We start from the raw sequence: 18558 nt of genomic DNA, 5'->3' as shown, positions 1-18558 counted from the left end.
TCACTTAATTTTCCTCTTAATTCCATGCTTGATGGGTTGGTTGATGCCTCACATTTCCTAACTCATGAATTTAGCCTAAGTTTTGCCTTTTCTATTTAATTGTTTTGATAGTTTTGCTCTTCCCTTTCTTTTCTTTTTTTGTCTTTTTTTTTCTCCAACTTATTAGGCACTTTAAAGAGGAAGAAGAAGCTTATTTTTTAAAAACAATTGCCTAATGATCATTTTGCCCTTAATAAATCCTTTATAATTCTATTTAGTTTTCATCATTTTTCTCGCAGCCCTCCCAAACTCCAATCATCTTGAAATTTTACGCAACTATAAAATAATATGTTTTAAGGTTCCTTGTAGATAGAATAAAACTATCTAATTGGCAATTTTGCACTAGAAATCTGAATTTCTTGTTTAATCCTTTTATATATTGTATTTAATTCTTCCCCCATTAATTCTTAAGACCATTTTCTTATTCCAAAATATTTTATTATACTTCTTCACTTTTAAGCTCAATAACGACTTATTTCCGGTTATCTACACTGTTATCAATTTTAACCAAGATTTTCACTAATACGTCGTTGTTGTTGTTCCTTTATGTTTTATTCATTTTATCTTCTTCTTCTTTCGAGGTTTACAATAGTGATGTGATGTAATAAAGTATCTTGGGTTCAATTGCTTTATGGTGATGTAATGTGATAAAGAATAAAAGAGAAAAAAATTATAGAAATGAATTGGAAGGTTGGATGAGTTGATTGATTAGCCGTCCAGTTAATGGAGACTGATGATACCGAATGTATCAGTATCGATATTGATTAGTCCTTTTTATAGGTGAAGGCTAATGAAACCTGTGAAATAGATGTTGGCATTGATCGATTAATCATCCAAGTAATATAGACTAATGATATTAAATGTGTCAGTATCGGCTTTGATTAATCTTTCCTATAGGTGAAGGGTAATGACATTAGTGAAACTGATATTGGCATTGATTGATTAATCATTTAGATGGTGGAGGGAGATTAATGGTACTAAATGTATCGATACTAGCATGGATTAGTCCTTATTATGGGTGAAGGCTAATGACTTTAATGAAACTAATATCGGCATTGATTGATTAGTCGTTCAGATAGTGGAGACTATTGATACTAAATGTATTGGTATCGGTATTGATTAGTCCTTTTTATGGGTGAAGGATAACAATATCATTGACATTGATATCGGTAGGGTGTTTTGTCCACGGAAGTGGAGGGTAAAAGTTAAAGTATAAGAAATGGGATTTAGAGGAAAATGAGAGTAGAGTTTGTATTTTTAATCTTGTGGTAATATATGTACATGTATAATGATAATAATGTATTGAGATAATTGTAGTTTTATTAATGGTATCCTTGAATAAATGTGTTAAATTATTAAGGCAAATATACTTTTTCTAAATTTATATCCTTGAATAAATTTTTAAACTTATTAAGGCTTTGTGTTAAATCTAAGCTAATGCTTTTTAGATTGAAAAGTATGTAAGTGTTGTTTGTTTAAGTTGTTGAAATAAAGTTTAAGCTTAGATAAATTAATTTTTTTGGGTGAAATTTTGTTTCAACCATATATACAAATACTTGTGTAAAATAATGATTTTTTAACCCAAAAAACAAAAGCAACAAAACTTGGATAAACGAGCTTTAAATTTAGCCACATTTAATGCTCGAGTTATGAGTTAGAAGGGTTGATCTAAATTAACCTAGTCATTTAAAATAACATAGTTTTGATTTAAAAAAAATAAAAATAAAATGATGTTTTATTTCTTTGGATTTGAGTCATAATATCGATGTCAAAGTGGTAGTTTTATGTGTTTTTTTTTATTATTATTATTATTAAACTTCAATAATAACATAGATATAGTGGAGTTTCATGTGCATTTGTGAACACAATGTGAGTTTATAAATAGCCTAATTATCCTGCAATTAGTCCTCAATTCTTTCGTTAGGATGATAACTTGCGCATGTACGAATTAGAATCATAGCGATTCTTCCTTTTCAAGATAGAAATTTTTTTTTCAAACATAGAATACAAATCTGAAGGTCCAAGTATTTAGTCATGGTGGTGTAGAGGTGGTGATGCTTGAAATTTTACATGTCTCCCATATAATCCAGGTCAAATATGAGAAATGGTCAAGATAACTAGATCATTTGATGAATTATGAAATTAATCATTTTTTTCATTTTTTTAAAATAAGATTTCTTGGTGTTGATTTAAATAAATTTGAGTACATTTTAGTGTATCAATATATCCATCAATATTATCTCCGTGTCAATATATCCAAACCCAACTCGGTCTAATTTTAGGGTTTAATTATGCTTTTGTAATTGTATTAACTCAGTCTAATTTTAGGTTTATTCGGTTTAAATATGCCTTTGTAATTGTATTAATTTTCTGACTTGCGCTTTTTGCTCTTTTTTTCTGCTCTAAAGTGACCTGTTTTTAATTGGCTTTGTAAATTTCGGAGGTAAATTTTATTGATTTGGGAAAAAGGTAAAGCTTGCTACAAAGCCCTATTCCGCGGCCCCCAATTCTGTTTATCAGCAACATTTTGCTTATTTTTCTTTATCTACGAACTCCCTGACTGCCAACCAGGTTAGCAAGATTGCATTAGAATCAGCTTCCTAATGTAGCAGGGTTTTCAATTTTTCGCCTTTGCCGCAGCCTTGCAGACCGGCCCTAGTTCATGACTACAGCAGTAAGGGCAGCAGCATGGAGCTTAGATGCCATGACTGGCTACCAGTCGCTTTTTCAGCGGGAACCTGGCTGGAGCCGCCCTTTCTGGGGGGGTAGACGGTAATCAAAGAACCAAAATAAGACACTGTTCGGAGGAATAACCTGCTTGAAATTTGAAAACATGGAAATAAACATATAATTGTCATCGGAGAAATAGGTATGAAGGGCATCCAGCTCCAATAGATCAAGGAGAGATCAACCTGAACTGATGTACCGATTCATTGAAGGCCACTAAATGGTAACGAGACAACAGCGAGCTTAATCCACAACAGCATAATTTCTCCTCAGAAAATAAAAGTATAGTACAGTTTACTAGCTTAGAGGACTCCAAAGAACGGATTATTTATTGCAGAGGTCAGCTCAGATCCAGCTGAGTTCAATACTGCCATGTCCACCTTGTCCCTAGCAAGAAAAAAGAACTCGTCGCTTTCAATTTTCTCAAACCCACACAGCTCAAGAAACCTAATGCCTCCTTCGAGTGAACCAACTCTATCCTGTAAATGTAGAATGGCGGAAAATAAAGAAACATGAAAACAATTAGCCAAATACCTAAGAGTTCATACTCAATGTTGTAAAAGCCAAATTGCATGCAGAGAGTTGGACTGATCACATCAAATGATGCAATAATGCAACATGTGATAATAGGTGAAAACTATGATCAATCTGGTGGTGTGCAGCATTTGCAATTGGAGATGGCATTAAATTGATACACATATTCCCTCAATAAAATTTAGCATAAGAAGTTGCATACCTGGAAGGTTTGATTATTGAGTCTTATTTTTCTGAACTTCTCCTCACCAGGGTTTTTGGCAACATTCCCTACGTAAGTTAGGAGAGTCTGGAATGCTCTCTTCACTTTAGCATCATCATCCTAGCCTCACAAAACCAAATGAAGTGAGGCTATAAAATCTAGTTTCTGGTGCTACACAACTTTAAAAGCATGAACGAGGAACAGTAATTAGGATTAATTTCTGGAGGGGATATAGAATTTCAACAATCGAAAAACACATGAATGCTTATTTGAATGCATTGCCTTCTCATAAAAGAATATCTTGCAATCAATATCAGTAAGATGTGTGAAGATTTTCGTTTTCATGAGTATGAACATGTACATGCTAATGGGTAAACTGTTGGATGTGATATTTTATCCATGCAAATTATGGATGCAACTTTTTTGGCCAAGGAACCCATATCCGATCCACAGTTTAGAATTCACATTGCATCAATCTATTTATTTGTTTGTCTATACAAATGTGTACCGGTGAAAGTTCGAGCTGCATCTACAAAGGCCTAAGTTTTCACCAAGTGCCATAGCAAGTCTTCAGTTATCTTTCTGACACTTTATGATTCTTAATTAAATTTCACAATAAGCATTTAAATACCAGCAAGTTTAACACTTAAATCATCTCAAGTTACTCTGATTTCTATCTTTGTACATAACTTTTAGCTTTTAAAAATAATAATGCTAATCTTGTAAACAGCATTGATAGATCTTTGGTCAGAGGAAATTCCTAAATTTGGTAGAAAATGTAATTTAGTATTCAATGTCCTCTTTCCTCTATCTAGTACTCTCCTATTATCCTCTTTCCCCTCTCATTCCTTCATAGTCAAATTTTATTTCTTAACAAATTAACTTAACTTTCCAGGGTCAAATCCTCATGAACATAAAAGAATAACTGCAAAGGAGGGAGGATAAATGAAATTGAATTGAAAGATAAAGCAAAGCACACGTCATATATATATATAAAAAAAAACAAGACAGTTAACCTTTTATACTTAATGTTTCTGGACTGTGATGATGAAGATCAGAAGTAGACTTGTTTTTACCTTGTGGTTCTGCTTAAGAGATCGCAAGCATTCTCTCATTTGCTCTTGCTTTGTGGCAGGCCTAACAGGCAACATGCTCTGCAAAACATTCATAAAATATGTTAGTAACACATAACGAATGACTTACATCAAGTCCATATTTATTCATCCAACCTTTTTCTCCTCCACAACAGGTGCAGAAGGTTTTACAGTTGCAGGATCTTCTGGTGGCAGTCCAAGCTTCCTTCTTCGTTCTGCCTGTGGAGCACCCAACTCCAGTCAGAAATAAACTAACAATGAATGAAATCATTCCAAATATAATTCGTATAACCAATGGGACATGGTAAACTGGAACAGAAAAAAGAAATTTCAAAGATACAACTCTATACCATCAACCAAATGAGATCTAGCATGTCTTGCCTTTTTCCTTTCTATAATGCATAGAGATGTGCTCCTCTTTTTAAAAACATTTCAATTTTAATACATTAAAACCATATGCAAATCAAGGAAAACTAGAACAAACTTGCACAGATACTTTTAACTACTACTGAAATTTCGGGGAGAAAGAAAAATGGAATAGAACAGTGGTAACCTTGTCCTCTTCCAATTTCTGACGAATTTTTTCCCTGGCTCTCTTCTCTTCCTCTTTTTCTGCCTTCCGCAGGGCCATCAATCTGAGAGGGCAGAAAATCATTCAATTGTAGTAACAGGATAGGGCATTTTTTTGGTGCACAAAACCAAAAAAGAAAGATTACTAAAGAGCCCCAAAATGGTGCAACTTTGCAACCATGTACAAAAACAAAAATTTCATTTACAAGTGAATCTACAGAATCATGCCAGAAAGACACACAATACCATATCAAAAACAGTGCAGGTGCAGTGAAATGGAACAAAAATAGGCAAATACAAACCGCTTTCTTTCATTTTCTTCTTCAATTCGCTTTGCTTCCAGGAGTTCCTTGCCAATTCGAATCCTCTCCTAGAAAATTGATTTCCAAAAGCACGTTACAAAAATATAGCAGATAGATCAATCAAGTCAAGGGTTTACATACAAAGATAATACAGCACAAGGAATGGCTTACGATATTATTTAGAGATAGAATTCCCAAAAACTTTACTCCAAGAGGATTTTAACATGCACATGACTATATAAATAATTATTACTTGGCCTTAGGAAAAGCTTTGAAGAGAATAAATTCTCTGCAAATAAACAAACTATGCTTATCTCCATAGAAAATGCCGTTCACATTGCTAGCATTTTAATCTAACACATGCACTAATTGGGACCACATATCCTAAAAATGTTAGCAAGTATCAGAATGATGTGTCAAAGATTCCATGTTTGTAAGGCGAAAGTTGACTGAGAGTTACAGTGCAAGTTAGGGAAACTATAGGCACAACATGAGGTTCAAGGAAATTGCAAAACAATAATGATCAAGTTTCACTATTCATAACTGCCGATGTAGACAGATGATGGCATGCTTTACAAAGGAATGGATAGATAACAATCACATACAAATGCATAACTTTGAGATTGCAAGTTGATACAAGAGAAAGTCATAAAGAAAATAAAGAAGCACCTTTTCCCTTTCTCTTTCCACTATCTTCTCTTCCTCTTCTTTCTTCTTGCGTGCACGCTCCCTGTTTCAAATTCGATAAATGTTAGTTGATCGGATGTTTCATTATAGTTTAAATTATTTACAACAAAGATAAACATGGGATAAATGAATGATAAACATACAAACATACACACAGTGGACCTAAAAGTCACCCAGAAAATTCAACGCTAGTTTTAGTCCTTGAAAAAAAAAAAATTAAAGGTACCTTCAGCAATCACATCATGCATCTTTCCTTCATGATGTTGAGAGAATAAATGATAAAAGAGAGAGAGAGAGAGAAGAGAAAACTAAATTTAATGCAAGCAAATATGACAATTAAGGCATCATAATTACATCACCTGAAATAGAAGCCAACACCAAGGACAACTGTGTTCAGGGCATTAGTCCAAACAATCAACGTCTTGATTTATCAAAATAAGATAGATCCAATTAAGCCAACACCAGTTAGTAACCCAAGACCCACACAGAATCAGATTTGCTATATTTGAGAGACTCCAATTAGTTTCCAAAGTTTCAGATTTCCAATGCACCTGAAAATTCTAGGTGCTTTTTGTCACCCCTCATACAAACTACTTCTAAAAGCTTCTCTTTTTTTACTGAAATTAAGCAGATTTAACCAATAAAATCAAAGGTTGAATGAGAAACAAAAACTGTATTGTAAGGCCAGGGTCAAACAAAAAGCAAGCAATCAAAAAAAGACAAGTTTTAAACTGATAGCCTACCCTGAACCCAACTCATTCTTTAACTGGGCCAAGGTTCAGTAACCTGCTGCAGCAGGTACAGACAAAAAACAGTATCCAGATTATCTACAAAAGCTTTGACTACTGGCCAATTAGCAACCGCAAAAAATGAAGACTGTGAAGCTTAGATATGCATTTTAATGCACCATACCTCAGTTCTTGTGCTTTTTGCTTCACTTCTTCTGGGGTCAAAGAAGGTTTAGAAGCCTCAGCATTGGAGTTGACAGGTACCTGAGCAGACAAGCAGGTCAGTAAATCAGATTAAACAAATAATTAAAGAAATGAAGAAACTTATTTTCAAATCAGCAAAGAAAAAAAAAAAGAACAGTAAGATGCACATATGCCAAAGGGAAAAAAAAAACATATAACACACCATGGGCATTTCATCTATGTCTGGGTCATTCTCATGCTCAACTACCCAATTTACCGCAGCCTCAAGACCAGCATTTCCTGAAAGAAGCGAAAAGACAACGCTCAGAAAATTGCAAATGCTATGTGATTTGCTTATAATCAATATGAAGACACAGAGGCCAAAAATAACATGATAAGCCTCAAAGATGCCCGATGACATGGAATTCTAACGTCTGATAAGCAGATGTAAATATGACAATAGATAACATCACCAGAATAATGAAGTGCCCTGGTTGCCCTTGCTGTTGGGAAACCCATTGCTTCCAGTTCCTCAAGGATTTTTTTGTCAACCTCTGGAGCAACCATTTCTAGAGAACAAATAGCAACTGTATTAATTACATTAACTTTCAATGATCAATCTCAAGAAGTAAACAAAAATATTACAAATAAAAAGATTTTGACAAGTGCTGACACCCTATCCAAAAAAAAAAAAAGCAATTCAAAGAACAGGTACTGAGATAGCGATGGAGTGCTAAAACAATAGGCATGATGATTTCCAAAGCTTGCAATTAAAATCTCATAGCAGAACCCTGACAGAAAAAGTGCTCTAAAAGAGGTTTTCATCGACAGTAATAGTACCTTCAGGCTGGGTACTAGTGCTTGCATCAGCAGCAGGCTCATTAGCATCCATTGGCGTCGCCTTCGGAACCTCTAAGCTTATCGGTTCTGCAGCCTCGGCGGTCTTATCCGTAAACTCAGAGTGACCTGTTCTCTTCGTGTGCAAATCGCTTTCCTTCATCACAAAATGAAACCAATAATTACAAAAAAAATATATATATATCCACAATTGAAGAAACGACAGTTATGGAAAGACAAAAAAACGACGAGATAGAAATGGAGGATTTGTTTACTGTTTTGGAACGGCAGGGTTTGTCGCAAGTGGCGCAGACGAGATTGAGAACGGCTTCAGTGGATTCAGAGAAATTGGAGTGAGAGGTCAGCTCGGCGTGATCTTGTGCCTCTTGTACGGACCTCAATGAAGCCCCGCAGTCCCCGCACTTCAGTGACAATCCCGCCATTGATTTTGATTTTGATTGATGGGCGAATCGATCAGAAAGAGAGAGACGGTGGCTCTGTCATGTGAAATTGAGTTTCTTTCCGGTTGTGTTTTTTATTTTGAGTCGCTTTTTTTCCTTTCTTTTAATTTAACCTTTGCTTGCTGGCGAGAGAAGGAAAGTGAAGGCAGTGTTTCACAGCTTCTCCATTATAGTTCATCAAAAACTCCAAATAAAATGTAACGACATGGCATGCCCGTGCTGCCGGTTTATAAAATAAATATATTTAATAGTATTATAATTATGAATCAGTATCATTAATACAAACTAAAAGTATGATAGAGCCAATATTTCATGATGAAAAAAAAAATATATTGGTGATCAAAAACTTAGAAATTGAACAAAATAATTTATAGCAATTCACGGTATTTTGTGAGGAAAGATACGGTGATTTCGCCACATGATTTAGCTTTTCTGTTAATAAAAAGCAAAAAACATTATAAAGTTAAATTTTCTACCAACTTAAAAAAAAAAATATGTGGAAAAACACTGCAATAATTTACAGTGTTTTAAAAAAAATTACAAAGTTAAATTTTCAATCAGCTCAATATTAAAAAAATAAAATCAACAGAGATAATTTTTGAAAAAATAAAATTAAAAAAACACAAAAAAACAGGGACAAAAAAACCTTACTGGAAACACTGTAGCAATTCACAGTGTTTTGTGATGAAAGCTACAGTGCTTCTCTACATGATTTAGCCTTATTTGTAATGACTTATAATTGTAATTCTCAACCAGCTCAATATTAAAAAAAAAATTGACAAAGACAACTTTGAAAAAATCTTAAGAAAAAAAAACTATGTGGAGAGACACTGTAGTAATCCACAGTGTTTTATGAGGAAAGCTATAGTGTTTTCCCCACATGATTAAGTTTTATTACAAAGTTAAATTCTAACCAGCTCAATATTAAAAAAATAATATCGACAAAGATAATTTTAGAAAAAAATATTACAAAAAACGAAAACACAAAAGAAATTGGAAAAAAACCATGCGAGGAAAAACTATATTAATCCATAGTGTTTTGTGAGGAAAGTTACAGTGTTTTTTCCACATGATTTAACCTTACTTGTATTTACTTGTAATTGTAATCTTTAACCAGCTTAATATTTAAAAAATAAAATTGATAAAGATAATCTTAGAAAAAAAATATAAAAAAACAAAAAAAAACTACGTGGGAAAAAACACTGTAGCAATCCACAGTAATTTGCGAGGAAAGCTATAGTGTTTCCCTCACATATTGTAACTGTAATTCTTAACTAACTCAATATTAAAAAATAAAATCAAAAAAGATAATTGTGGAGAAAATTATAAAAAAAACAAAAACAAAAAAATCATGTGGAGAAACATTGCAACAATCAACAATGTTTTAAAAAAAATTACAAAACTAAATTCTTAATTAGCTCAATATTAAAAAAATAAAATTAATAAATAAAATTTTAAAAAATAAAAAAATAAAATAGAAAAACCATGTGGAAAAACACCGTAGCAATTCTCAGTATTTCAAAGGAAAAAAATTACAAAGCAAAATTTTTAACCAGCTCAATATTAAAAAAATATAATTGAAAAATATAATTTTAGGGAAAAAAACAAAAAAAAAATAAAGGGAAGAAAAAGTGCAAAAAAAAGAAGAAAAGGTGAAAAAAAAAGGAAAAACAAAAGAAAAAAGTGGTAAAAAAGAAAAAGTGAAAAAAAAAAGAAAACAAACACGAAAAAGTAAAAAAAAAAAATTAATGCACTGTGGATTACTGTTGTAATCCACAGTGCTTTGGGTGTGGGTGAACAGTAAAAAATAAAATCGATAAATATAATTTTAAAAAATAAAAAAATAAAATAGAAAAACCATGTGGAAAAACACCGTGGCAATCCTCAGTATTTCAAAGGAAAAAAATTACAAAGTAAAATTTTTAACCAGTTCAATATTAAAAAAGTAAAATTGACAGATAATTTTAGGGAAAAAAAACAAAAAAAAAAGAGAAGGGGAAGAAAAAGTGCAAAAAAAAAGTAAAAAAGAAAGAAAAAGTGATAAAAAGTGATAAAAAAAGAAAAAAAAAGAAAAAAACATGAAAAAATAATAAAAAATAATAATAATACACCGTGAATTACTGTTGTAATTTACAGTATTTTGGGTGTGGATAAACAATAAAATTCTCACATCCTTTAGCTTATTACTTAATAATAGCATCGAAGATATACATACAAAGAAGTACCTTATCTTGTATATTAAATATTGTAATTCTCAATTTAAAAATAATAAATTAAAAGATAATATTTTATAATTTGAAGCGAAAATCCCCACGTAATCAGCATAAACTTTTGAACAAAATAAAAAATAAATTTGCACACAAAAAATATTGACGGTAAAAAATTTAACAGAAATAAATGAATGGCATTATTGTAAATAGAAAGAAACAAATCTTCCCTCCAATTATGAGGCTAGCCAATGACATTGGACAAGAGAAAAGGCTTGAAGTTTTCTCCTTTTCTTTCATCTCTTTCACTTCACTCAATCTATATTCCATGGAAAGCGTGAGCTACGTAATTCCTACCAAAGAAACTAAATCAAATTAGAAAACTTTACAGAGAGATAGAGAGGGGTTGGGAGTTTGGGGGATAGAGAGAGAAAGGTTACTAATTTCAATAATAAAAAAAAAGGGGAACTTCTTGGAATTTATTGCAAAATGCTTGTTAAATTGGGTTAATTAGTAGTAGTAAGATGTTTATTTTCAATTAAATTTATGTTTTCTTCTTATTTTTGGTGGGGCATTGAAATTCCTCAACTGTGAAATTATAGGAATGAAAATATTAATTTGTGCAATCCCTAACTAATTATGGTCAAAATAACATGATTAAGGATTAAATTAAAGAAATTAAGGTTAATCATGGGGTAATATAAAAAAATATAAAATTATATTTAAATTACAAATTGATACTATAAAGAAGGATGATGATATATTTTAATAATTATAAAATACTTTTTAGTGCTTGGCTTAAAGATATTTCCGATGACTGCATACTTGCAGAGAGAAAAGAAAGAAAAATAGGTGAGATACAAACCTTAAAATTCTGAAAAATCTCAACAATGTCACTATCAATAAACCTCAAAACTTTGTAAAATCTCAACAATGCCACTATCAATAAACCTCAAAAATTTGTGAAATCTTAAAAATGTCATCTCCCCGAGTGAAAGGAAAATATTAGTTTAATGGCTGTCATGAGCAGATAATAAAAAATAGAAATGGGGAAAGAAAAAAAAAGACATTGTGTGCATGCATCTACGTCTAAATATATATATATATATATATATATATATATATATATATATAGGCTTTTTCAATATATTATTTTTTAAAAACAATTAATTATAAAAATATTATTACTACTATTGTTGCTGCTGCTGCTGTTGTTGTTGTTGTTGTTGAAAAAACAAAAGTCATAAATTTAATTTGAAGGATAAAATTGAAAACTATATAAACTTTGACAAAATAGCTAAAAAAAAAACAAGAAATCAAAAGAAGAAAAACTAAATTGAAATCTTTATTATTATTGAAAAAACTAAAATCATAAAATTAATTTGAAAGATAAAAGTGAAAGCATAAAAACTTTGACAAAAGAAAAAATAAACAAAATAAGAAATCAAATGTAGAAGGACCAAAGTGAAAAATATTATATATACAAATTAGAATTAAAGGACTAAATTGACAAATAATAAACTTTAACATAAGGGAAAAGGACAAAAATAAACAATCAAAATTAAAAGGATTGCATCTGAAAAGACAATAAAAATAGGGATCATAGTGCATCTTTCCATGTAGGAGAGAGAAGTAAAGGGGGGAAAAAGGAAGGGCAACCGACGATAAATCAATTACCTTTAGATGATACGCACTGCCCATAACAGAAGAGGACGCAACGGAGAACAAAGTGAGACCACAGAAAAAAAATTTCAACTACCAGAAGGTGTCGCACTCGCTGCCCAAAGTGCACAACACCTCTTACACGCCAATAACTTTTTGAATAAAAAGTATTGATTAAATGTAAAATTACTTCATCACCCTTAACTAATCCAATAATTACAAAAAAAAACAATCTTGAAGAAAAGACATCAATACCCCTTTATACAAACCTATTTTTTGATTTAAAAACCAATTCGATAGAACCTTAAACTTAATTTTTATATAATGATTAATAAAATAATTTTAATATCCAAATACAACTTTAACTATAAATCTCACTCTATTAACACTTTTTTTTCAAATTTTAAACCCCACTTTGAATAAACTATAATTATTGAATTTTTAAGATAATATTTATTTTTTAAAAAATTATTTTTAATATCAACATATTAAATTAATTTAAAAATACTAATTTAAAATAAAATTAAAATTAAAAATTTTAATAGCATCCATGGTTTGCTTCTCCATACAATAGATAAACTATAGGGACGAAATTGCCTCTTAATCTTAACCAAAAAAAGCCATCTTCTAACTACCAGTCGCCCGGTCCTCCACCTGTCATCTTTAAAACGCGTCGAAGAGGAAAAGGTAAAAATCAGAAACAACAAGAACTCTCGCTCTTCTTCTTCCCCCTCCGAATTTTCCCGAGAAAATCAGATATACCCCAACCCAAGAGTCCAAGACACCAGCACTCATGATCCCCAAACCCTAATTACGCCTCTGACTACGATGATGCCAATCCATGACCTCTTATCATTAACTTCCAGAATTACTTTCTCAATCTCAGTTACAAATGGAACCAGACCGCATCCTCTCTCCAGACCCATCCACATCAAAATCAAAACCAACCGAATCGGAGAAAGAAAAATTCATCGAATGGGAAGATTACGAGCACGAAGTTGCAAGATTATGGAGTCTCTCTTCTTCTCTCAACGAATCTAAACAAAAGAAGCAAAATTTTGAACAGAAACTTCGCTCCCTTATTCAAGTAAGCCTTTGATTTTTATCGTCTTCTCCATAGATTGATTGATTGATTAATTAATTATAGTTTTTTTTAACTTTTTTCTTGGATTATTTTAGCGTTCTTGCATGAAATTAAAGAATCAATGCAAGCATTTAATTAGTTAATTAATTATTAGTTTGTTTATTTTAATGCTTTTGAATTAAATTGGAGAAATGGATATATAAATCTTATTGATTAGCCCGCGGATTAGCGGGCCTCAATGTGGTGGGCAGGTGAAGGAGGAGGCGTTAAGTAGATTGAATAAATTGGAGGAGATGAAGGAAAGGGTGGAGGCTAGGAAATTGGTGATAGAAAGAATTAAAGGGCAATCTAAGGTTGCGGCGGAGAATTCGACAAAAGAAGAGGAGAGGCTTAGTTCGGAAGTTCGATCATTATTAGTTGCTGGCACCGCGCTTTCTGTAGCTAGTAAGCAATTGCAGGTAATTGAAATTTATATTTGATAATGTTAGAGGAGTTTTGTTTGTGTTTTTGGTAAATGTAGTCAAAAGTTTATGATTGATCACATTATCTGTCAATGTTTATATTGTTTTGAGCTTGTTGCATGTTGTGAGTGATGCATGCACCATATAAATAGGATGATGGACGGACTTTGTGAAATTCTAGTGTATCAGAAACTGAGGAAAGGGCCTTCATCTTGGTTGTTGAGTGCAGAAATGAAACCTTTTCATAGACATGAAACTGTGTGTTTGGTCCCTGATTAACGCTACAACACAATATCCCTAAGGTCATGATTTAAAATGCTAGTGATGCTTGGGAGAATATTGAAGGGGCACAACTTAGTTTCTCAATTGGTAGAAATGTTTTCTTTCGTATTATGATAAGCAAGTTTGGCAGTAGTGCACCGGCTCCAGTGCAGATAATATTTTATTATTTTAGGGTGTTACTGATCATAGGCAACTGATTTATTATTTTTATTGTTTTGATTTCATAAGAGGGTTAGTATCAGATCCCAAATGAGTGCGAGAGTCTGGAATTGCATAATATCTCAGGCATATGTACGCAGTCTTAGCAAATCTGATGCGCTGAAAATGCTATTAAGAGGCGTGCTGCTTATGCACATTTGTTTCCTATTCATAATATCTAATTTCTTGCCTCCTTTGAGGTTCAATCTACAGCAGGTTTTTCATGTTTATCTTTGTGTTCTATGTGGTGTGATATTGTGAGTATTGCTGAGAACTGATAGAAACATGATTGCTCTGAGGTTCACACCAAATTCAATGGGATGCATTATGTGGAAAGTTTAATTTATTTGCAATCCTTTGTTCATTATCAAATAAAATATGCAATATCATGAACATTAAACTTGTATGAAAAGATAAAGATGATTTAATGGTGCCCAAAAAGTTGTCTTCCAGGCACTATGGAGTTGGACATTTAATGTTCCAAAAATGTCCTCACATGTTGAAGCTTATCTTTGTGCATTTTATTATTTCCTTCCGCTATTACTTTGAAGGGTCTAGTCTTGGTCATATGAGATTTATGCTGTACATCTTCTGGTCTTCGTTTTTATTCTTTGTTATTTTAATTGGAGACGTTATTTTGTATTCAATTTTTGTATTATCAGTAATTTTGGTTTGTTGCATGTTGTCTTTACATTTCCTAATTTATCCAGGAGCTCAAATCTGTCCTTTTAGTGCAATCAGCTCTGTTGAATAAATTTTTTTTTGCCTTTCGGCTTAGTCTTTGGTCAGGGCTTTTTTATAAATACTGGCAATATTGAATGTTTGATCGTACTCATGTCAAAGGATTCAAGAAGGTCACTTGCCGGAGAAAGGGGTTATGTTCGCCTCACAAAGTTGCAGAAGAAGCTAAGACTGAGACAACAATTTATGATATCACAAGTTTCATTGCTTTATCCTATTAAGATATCAGCTGGACCTTCAGAGGAGCAGGAACTTGAATCTTTCCCAAGCAGTAGTAAATCAGGTAATGTGGACCTGATTTGACACTAAACAAAACACCATGACTTTAAGTTTTAAACAACAGCTGCGATAAAGCAGGCTGTTGATCTATCTTATAACTTTCTCTCTTTTGGTGGTTCCGACGGATACCTTTTTGCGAACCATTATGTCCACAATCTTTAGTTGTTTAGATATCATGAACATATGTTGTTGGATCTGCTATTGGTTGTTGTTTCCAAGGCTTTTGAAGCTAGGGTTTCAGATGTTAAAATATGGAATGTTTTTCAGGGTTGCCAACTGAATCAATGTGTGTGAACAGTTGTGTAAATTACTTTTAACTTTAAACAGTTCATGTTTAAACTGCTATTGGGATCTTCTGGGTCTGGACGAGTCTGAAAAATAGCTCAGAAGTCAATCACAACCCAATCACTACTCTTGGTTTGACTTCTTTAGTAATTCTACTTATATTAATTTAAAAAAATTAAGACTTTCTTGCATCATTTTTGTACCCAGCTAATATTAACTATCTACTGGTTTTCTTTATTTTCAAATCATTTATATATGTATCACTAGTTCTGAAGCCATGCTATGTGTAAGGTATATGCTTTCATATGATTCATGGTAATTTCAAATTTAAAGATAGTAACTTCTCTTAAAATTGTGTTGCCTTAATAAGTGAAAGCAGGTCTAAGTGCTTTTTTAGTTGCTTATTAATTTTCTTTTCTCTATCAGGAAACTATGTTGGTTCTAAACCCGTTAATCAAGGATCCTTGACAATTTTAGGTCTGCATTTGACGATGGCTCCCTTTACAAAGATGAGTTTTTTCACTGACAAGAAGGAGGTTCAGAGGTCTGCTAGTGCCCTCGGACACGTTGCTCATGTGTGTTATTTCTCTTTGCTCAACTATTACATTTGTTGCTAGGATTATTCTGTTGCACCTATCATGTGCCATTAACTTTCTAGGTTTCTAGCGCTGATGCATTATCAACTTCATCTGTGAGAACTATTTAAAAAGTGTGCCAGATAAGATCATAATCTGCAATGAGAACTATTATAGCATGAAACTGCATTTTCAGGGATTTGTTTTAAATAGCTGTATTGGTACTTTCCTGGTCAACAATTAAAACGTGCTTTATTTCTGACGGTTCCCTTGCAGGCTGTTTCACTTATTGCCTCCTACACTCCTTTTCTCTCTTGCAGGCTGTTTCACTTATTGCCTCGTACTTGGAAGTTCCTTTGCGTTACTCTTTACGTTTGGGTGGTTCCAATTCCTATATTATTGATTGTGCACCTTCAGTAGAGTCATCTGATATGTTGTCAAGTACATTGTTGACTGCAAATACAAAACCTGTTGAATTTCCCCTCTTTTTAGAAGGTCAAGATACCACGCGAGCAGCATATGCTGTATTCCTTTTAAACAAGGTAAATTATCATTTCTGCCCTTCTTCTCCATGTTCAGAGGTCATGTCTAATATTATAATGTACTCAATCGAAATATTTTAATTCCCAGTTTTTATCTGCCCTGCATGGATTTTCTGTTTTGAAAAGCCAAGATTGAATTTCTTTCATGTTCATGAAACTGTATCATTATGAAGGTTTCTTGCTTATTGCTGTATCTCTAGCTTGTTGGCCTTAACATACACTATGCTTTTCATCCTCTGTTGATCATTTCTCTTCATTGGTGCTGGCACCAACTGGAGAAGAAGAGGGGGATGTTACTAACTTCTTGGTTTGTGTTGAGCCAGTTGTTATCTTCAATTTTGTTTCATTCTATTGATCTTAATTCAAGGAATTCTCTTGGCAAGTCTTTGAACTCCATGAACATCATTCCCTTTTCCTTCATGGCAAATTTTTTTGTTTTCTCATTTTCCCGTTATTGTTTTTGGTTTCTTGCGAGGGAGAGAATTCGTGTTAGACTTTGGTTCTCAAACTATTAAGTATTCTCATCTTTTATTCATTATTTTGGCTTGATTTGTTAGGTGGCATTCGTGAGGAGTTCCTCTAGATGCATAGCACATTACGATCCAGTTGAATTCTTAGCACTGTTTTTAAATGTCTTCTCCCAATGATGTTAAAATTCCCATTTGGTTGTAGGATCTGGAGCAGCTTTTAAATTACATTGGTGTTAGAAGTTTAGGACCACGGCATGTATTGGCTAATTTGAAGGAGCTTACAAGGACAATTCAGTCAGCAGAATTCTTAGACTCATGATCCGATCTCCCAATCTTGACTTTAAAGTTAGCGCTTCTTTTGTAAATGGATACCTGTATTCTTACATAGGTGCGAGTTTTTGATGCAGCACCGTGTCATAGATCTTCATCTATTACCACTTTTTATTGATAAAAGCATGGTCAATATGGATTCTTTTTCTAGGAGTCATACAGTCTTGTTACACTTTGCTGAGTCATAGCTTCTAAAAAAAAAATGAAACAACTTTCCTACTTTGAAGTGGGTTTCCTCTTTTTTTTTATTTTTATTTTTAACACCTGTCGTTTTATGCTAAGAATTCAATTAAAGAGAGAATTTCTGTTCCGAATGAATACTGCTGTCTGCACAACTGAAGCTTTCATTCTTCTGTTTTGGAGTTCTGAGGAATATTTTGCCATCAAGTAAAATATCATGCATAATGGGAGTTATTGTCTCTTTGGACATTCTGGTGGAGGTACGCCAAACCTTAACTGGTGGGAGCAGCAATCATAGAGCTGATTAGCTTTTTCTTGGCAAGGAGTTGGTTTCTCAGTACTGCTTTTCTGTTCCACCAAAGCTTTGAAGAATAACAAGCCTTCATGTTGGGAGTTGTGGGATGGGCATATCCACTGATGCCAAAACTGTAAAGGCCAGCCTTGAATGGGGGATGCTGTCCTCATTGTCATAATCCATTTTAGCCTTGAGACAAAAAAATCGAATACGATGTTTCCAGACAAAAAATAATTTTTTGGTAAAAGAAAATTTTCAAAAGAAAAGCAAGATTCCAGTCAAAATTGGTCTAAACTGTCAAATTGACGTGGGAATTTTGATAGTAAAATAATGAATTTGACATTGATAAACTTATGGTACAATGGGATTTGATTAATCTTATCCATCATTCTTATTGATGGTCAAACTAGCCACGAATACACAGTCGATCGTGCCACCCACGAGCCCATCCTGCATTTATTTCTCTCTCCTTACTGAGAGTTAAACTAGCCACCTTTTTTCCTCCGTACAATCACCATACATCTCGTGGCAACTGCAAAACGCATAGTTTTAAAAATTTGGCCTGATCCAAGGCCTGAATTCTGAGTTTTAATCGGGTTATTT

The 18558-nt window shown here is 32.9% G+C and overlaps 2 protein-coding genes across 7 annotated transcripts; one reads left to right on the top strand and one right to left on the bottom strand.

The window, feature by feature from the left end:
• Positions 1-2839: 2839 nt before the first annotated feature.
• On the bottom strand, positions 2840-8568 carry LOC7496633 (uncharacterized). Of its 2 annotated transcripts, none has more exons than XM_024588203.2 (12): positions 8179-8568; positions 7918-8060; positions 7540-7637; positions 7290-7366; positions 7068-7147; positions 6138-6198; positions 5469-5536; positions 5150-5231; positions 4732-4815; positions 4579-4656; positions 3503-3622; positions 2840-3245 (listed from the first exon to the last, which is right to left on the bottom strand). In XM_024588203.2, the coding sequence occupies exons 1-12, from the start codon at positions 8344-8346 to the stop codon at positions 3069-3071; spliced, it is 1236 nt and encodes a 411-aa protein (XP_024443971.1). In that variant the 5' UTR covers positions 8347-8568; the 3' UTR covers positions 2840-3068. The 2 variants fall into 2 exon arrangements, with proteins under 2 accessions (XP_024443971.1, XP_002323789.2); XM_002323753.4 differs by having other exon boundaries at positions 7540-7635; positions 7907-8060; positions 8179-8567.
• A 4329-nt stretch (positions 8569-12897) lies between these two features.
• LOC7461302 (vacuolar protein sorting 38) lies at positions 12898-17798 on the top strand. Of its 5 annotated transcripts, none has more exons than XM_024588224.2 (6): positions 12899-13320; positions 13569-13775; positions 15102-15282; positions 16041-16138; positions 16459-16680; positions 17353-17798. In XM_024588224.2, exons 1-6 carry the CDS (start codon positions 13126-13128, stop codon positions 17467-17469), a joined length of 1020 nt encoding a protein of 339 aa, XP_024443992.2. In that variant the 5' UTR covers positions 12899-13125; the 3' UTR covers positions 17470-17798. The 5 variants fall into 5 exon arrangements, with proteins under 5 accessions (XP_024443993.1, XP_024443992.2, XP_006373062.2 ...); XM_006373000.3 differs by having other exon boundaries at positions 12901-13320; positions 15990-16138; XM_024588227.2 differs by having other exon boundaries at positions 13178-13320; positions 13547-13775; positions 15990-16138.
• Positions 17799-18558: the final 760 nt, after the last annotated feature.

This window comes from Populus trichocarpa, chromosome 17, assembly GCF_000002775.5.
Source record: "Populus trichocarpa isolate Nisqually-1 chromosome 17, P.trichocarpa_v4.1, whole genome shotgun sequence".
NCBI lineage: Eukaryota > Viridiplantae > Streptophyta > Magnoliopsida > Malpighiales > Salicaceae > Populus > Populus trichocarpa.
The sequence above is the reverse complement of the archived record's forward strand: the minus strand, read 5'-3'. Positions and strand labels throughout refer to the sequence as shown.